The sequence below is a fragment of the Cebus imitator genome, unplaced genomic scaffold, assembly GCF_001604975.1.
Source record: "Cebus imitator isolate Cc_AM_T3 unplaced genomic scaffold, Cebus_imitator-1.0 Scaffold743, whole genome shotgun sequence".
In the NCBI taxonomy this organism is placed as follows: domain Eukaryota; kingdom Metazoa; phylum Chordata; class Mammalia; order Primates; family Cebidae; genus Cebus; species Cebus imitator.
Window position 1 is genome coordinate 433,208 of NW_016108058.1, and position 5,090 is coordinate 438,297.

General features: G+C 39.2%; 1 protein-coding gene across 1 annotated transcript; it reads right to left on the reverse strand.

The window, feature by feature from the left end:
- Nucleotides 1-4,380: 4,380 nt before the first annotated feature.
- Nucleotides 4,381-4,877, reverse strand: LOC108296836 (40S ribosomal protein S27-like). Its single transcript, XM_037735186.1, has one exon. It carries the CDS (start codon nucleotides 4,715-4,717, stop codon nucleotides 4,559-4,561), a length of 159 nt encoding a protein of 52 aa, XP_037591114.1. The 5' UTR covers nucleotides 4,718-4,877; the 3' UTR covers nucleotides 4,381-4,558.
- Nucleotides 4,878-5,090: the final 213 nt, after the last annotated feature.

A 5,090-nucleotide genomic window follows, 5' to 3' on the forward strand; every position in this document is an offset into this window, starting at 1 on the left:
AAGAGTAGTTTGAAGAAGGCCAGCTGTAAAGCCACTTTTTTGGGAGTAACATTAAAATAGTCTAAATATGAGGAGAGTGGTTTTTAGTGTCCCCAAAACCATTCCAAATTCCTTATCTTTGTCTTAACACTTGGCCGGACAAGGAATCCAAGGACCTGACTTCACTCCTCTTGGTGTTCATCTGTATGTTCCTGAGCATCTAACACAACCTTCCTTAACTCGGATGCCTCATCTGTAAATCGGATCCAGGCACAGCCACCACACACGTGTGTGGTCAGGATGAACCAGGAAGTGAGTGCCAGTGTCTGGTAATAGTTAAAGCATTTCACAGACAGTAGCTATGACCATCAACCCCTCCCCAAGTGCAGCTAGACATTTCTTGTGCCAGTATTTTCCTTGTCCAATCAATGCATCTTATTAAGGGCATGGGCTGATGTCTATAGCTTTTGTATTCATTGCTCTGGTCGTATGTATGAGATGTGATGCTGGAGTTTTCTGTGACCAACCCCTTCCAGGAAACCACAACAAAATTCCTCTTCCGAGGTAATTTAACCTCTGAATTACTTCTGCCTTAGAAAACTAGAGAAGTCATGAGGAAAGGGAAATTCTTCTACTCCAATCACAAAGTAATCTTTGCCTCTCAAGAGTTAAGGAATATATGAAGAGTTGAAAATACATTTTTATTTCAAATACTTATCTTTTTGTTTCCCTGTTCATTGTTTTGTGGGAAGATGCCATAAACATACAGCTTAATATCTTGAATTTCCTTCCAGGAGAAGAACTTCATATTTTGAATTGAACCTGTTTTTTACTGAGCAGTTCACAAAGAAAATAGCTATTCTTTGTGGCTCATGCCTGTAATCTCAGTGCTTTGGGAGGCTAAGGTGGGAGGATTGCTTGAAGCCAGGAGTTCGAGACCAGTCTGGGCAACATCACAAGACCCTGTCTCTATAAAAACTAGGAAAATAAAATAATTTTTTAAACAGACAGCTATTTCTTTATCGCCAAACAATTTCCACTTCATATTTCCAAGTGTAGGATACCTATGCCCCTCTCTTGTCTAATTAAGGGCTGTTTCCTCAGAGGATAAAAAAATATTACTTATAAAATAAAATTAATTAAAGGGAAAATATTCAATGAGGAACAAATCATTGAAGTATTAATAAATAATAAAGATAAAATCAAAATAATGTTTAATTAGCCATGTAGTAACATCTGCAGCTCCATTTCTCTTCATTAACATAAAGAATAGTTGTCTATAATTGAGTATGTATTTTCATGTTGCAAATTTACCTACAGAGGCTGGGTGCCATGACTCACACCTGTAATCCTAGCACTTTGGGAGGCTGAGGTGGGAAGATTGCTTGAGCTCAAGAATTCAAACCCAGCCTGGGCAACATATTGAGACCCCATCTCTACAAAAAATTAGCTGGACGTCGTGGTGTGCACCTGCAGTCCCAGCTACTCAGGAAGCTGAGTGGAGAGGATATTTTGAGCCTGGGAGTTCAAGGCTGCAGTGAGTTGTGATCGCACCACTGCACTCCAGCCTGGATGACAGTGAGACCCTGCCAAGAAAGAAAGAAAGAAAGAGAAAAGGGAAGGAGGGAGGGAGGAAGGGAAGGAGGCAGGGAGGGAGGGAGGGAGGAAAATTTACTGATAGAGATGAGTGCCTTAACTTTCAAAATAATGCTTTCAAATCATGTACATGTATTAAATCTTCTAGACTATTAAGTTAGATGTTGCCATAAATTCATATAGAATTAACTGCATCCCTGCCTCTCTCTGTTCTATGTTTGAATAGCCATCTCCTGCTGTGAATTTTTCCATCAACTTATTTATTCAGAAAAGTACTTAAAATAGATATAAATAAGAGGGGGAAAGAAAAAGTCAGATTATTGACTGCATTGGTGAAAGAATTGGATGCAATTTTGACAAATGCATTAAAGAAGAAATGGTGCCCTACACTCTGTGCCAAACAACTTCAGAGAATACCAGCGTGACACCACCTGTGACCACAGTCCTCCTCCAGCTGACAGACGCCAGAAAAACTCAGATCTACCTTGTTTGTTCTTTTGAAGTTCAATTCTCCACTGATTCTTTTCTGTATATATTTTTGACAAATAACAGAGATGGAGAAATATTTTGAGAGGGGGAAATGAACAATCAGTGTGCACCTGTAAAGGGAAACCGGCTCAGTTATAATAACAGCAGATGCTGCTCAGCTCTGTTTGTTTTGAGACGGATTCAATTACAGAAGCAAGGCCACAGGGCAATGCACCGTGCATTTTCAGCTTTGGGAAATGATGCCAATGCAATTCATTGTTTTAAACCACGAAGTGCCTTTTTATCAAAAATTTAAAATGTAGAGAAATAGGATGCATTGGCTCTGCAGGATCTTGCACAGATTGCAAGTGGATTACAAGACCCCTCAAGTCTATGAGAGTTTTATCAGTAAGTGCACCTCCATGCAAGGCAGAGGGGAAGCCCATGACCAACTAAGAAGGATTGCCTGTCTGTAATTCATCTCTCCACAAGCATTTGTGTTATCCCCTTTGAATCCAATTGTGGTCACATGTGATGGTCATCATATATTATTAAAACAGAAGTCTAGGGCAGGACATGGTGGCTCACGCCTGTAATCCCGGCACTTTGGGAGGCCAAGGTGGTTGAATCACCTAAGTCAGGAGTTCGAGATCAGCCTGGCCAATATGGTGAAACCCCATCTCTACTAAAAATACAAAAAGTTAGTTGGGCATGGTGGCAGGCGCCTGTAGTCCCAGCTACTCAGGAGGCTGAGGCATGAGAATCACTTGAACCCAGGAGACAGAGGTTGAAGTGAACCAAGATTGTACCACTGAACTCTAGCCTAGGNAAAAAAAAAAAAAAAAAAAACAGAAGTCTCCAAGTCACACACAGCAGCATCACATACATGATTTTCCTGGTAAAAATAGAAATTCCATTTTCAAGAGGCAACAGGAGTCCAAGGAGCAATGTGATTCAAAGGTTGCTTGGCATAATGGACGATTTTATTATTCATGTATGTATTACTAGTTACACATTGAGGAAGTAAGGGAGGTCTTGACATTTATGAGTTTTACATGCTGCAAATGAAAGACAGTTGTAACTGGTCAACACAAAGCTGCAATGCCAGTGATTTCATTAGGAGATAGCTCTTATGATAAAGGAAAAAAGGTCATCAGTTCCATGCCTAAGATTAGAGAGTGAGTGGGTAGAGTCAGCCACAAAAAGTCCGGCTTATTAAACATCCTATAAGACCATCATCCCAATCCCTAGTCATACAAAATAATAATAAAACAAGCAGAGTTTTTAAAATTTGGTAAATAAAAATTATTCCAAAAACTTTCCCTTTCATCTTTGAAAGCCTCAAAATTAAGGGTCAGTAAACTCTATCTATCTGTTGTCTATCCATCTATCATTCTATTATCTTTCAATTTATTGATCTATCTATTCCATCTATCTGTCTATTTCATCTATCATCTATCGATGGATCTATTCTATCACCTATCTAGCTATTCCATTTCTCTATCATCTGTCTATCTAGTCCATCCAACTATCTATATATTTATCAACTATCTAGCTATTTTATATCTATCATCTATCTTTTCATCTATCTATTCCATTTATTGATCTATCATCTAGCTAGCTATTCTATCTATCTACTGTCTATCTATTCCATTTATCTATCTACCTGCCTAGTATCTATCTGTAAAGCCAAATATAGCCCATGGCTTATTTTTAACAAGGCCCAAAAGCTAAGAAAAGACTTACATTTCAAATGTTTCGGGGTTTTTTTTAAACAGGGTCTTGCTCTGTCGCCCAGGCTGGAGTGCAGTGGCATGTTCATAGTTTACTGAAACCTCAGCTCCCCTGGCTCAAGCAATCCTCTCACCTCAGCCTCCTGATTAGCTAGGACTACAGGTGCACTACCATGCCCAGCTAATTTTTTGTACTTTTCTTTTAATAGAGATGGGTTTTACCATGTTCCCAGGCTGGTCTCAAATTCCTGGGCTGAAGTGATCTAGCTGACTGGATCTCCCAAAGTATTGGGATTACAGGTGTGAGCCACGATGCCTGGCCTGAAATGGTTTTAAAAATCCAAAAGAAGAATAATGTTTCATGCATGTAAAAACTGTGAAATTCAACTTCCAGTGTCCCTACATAACATTTTATTAGCACACAACAATGCACATTTTTTTGTTTATAATCTACGGCTATTTTCATGGTACAACATCAAAGTTAAGTAGTTGTGACGAAAACAATGTGTCCCACAAAGCCCAAAAAGTTTACTATCTGACACTTTACAAAAAAGACTACTAGCCACCGAGCTGAAGCATCTACCCTATGATAAATTTATTTCAATTTTTTTTTGCCCATAATCAAAACTTTATTGAAAAACTGACACCAAAATAGGAGTTCACTGTTGTATACCTTACAAAACCAAATATAATTACATTATCTTGGTAGATTAATTAGAATTATGGAACTTATGATAAGGCTTTCTGTGAGATAACACAAATTCAGGAAGTTGTTTGGATCATTAGTGTTGCTTTCTTCTAAATGAACACCCTCCTGTGAGTCTGGCCTTTCCTCCTGTAGGCTGGCACAACACTGTTGAACAACCTACACAAAGAACCACTGTCTGAGCATGGCTGAAAGCCGTGGTGATCTTGTAGCAACCTGGACATTTTACATCCATAAAGTAAGAATTTGGACTTTACACTAGGCGTTTCTTTTTATGTTTTTTCTTTTCCTCTTCCAAGGACGGATGTAATAAATCTCTAGCCAGAGGCATGTTGATCCTCTCGCAAGCCCAGCCCTTCCAGACCTCTCAGCCAACACAGCTAACAAGCTGCACGCGATCTCTATTTCAATGTTTTAAAACATTTTCAACACTGTTTAAAATGTTTTCAAAAATGTTTTGAGGGCGGGTGTGCTGGCTCATGCCTCTAATCCCAGCACTTCGGGAGGCCAAGGCAGGTGGATTGCTTCAACCCAGGAGTTCAAAACCAGCCTGAGCAACATGGTGAGACCTCCATCTCAATTATATATTTTTTAAATGTTGATTAAAA

Excerpts from the sequence above, each read along its gene's own strand:
- LOC108296836 (XM_037735186.1), bottom strand. The coding sequence starts at position 4,717 with ATGGATGTAAAATGTCCAGGTTGCTACAAGATCACCACGGCTTTCAGC.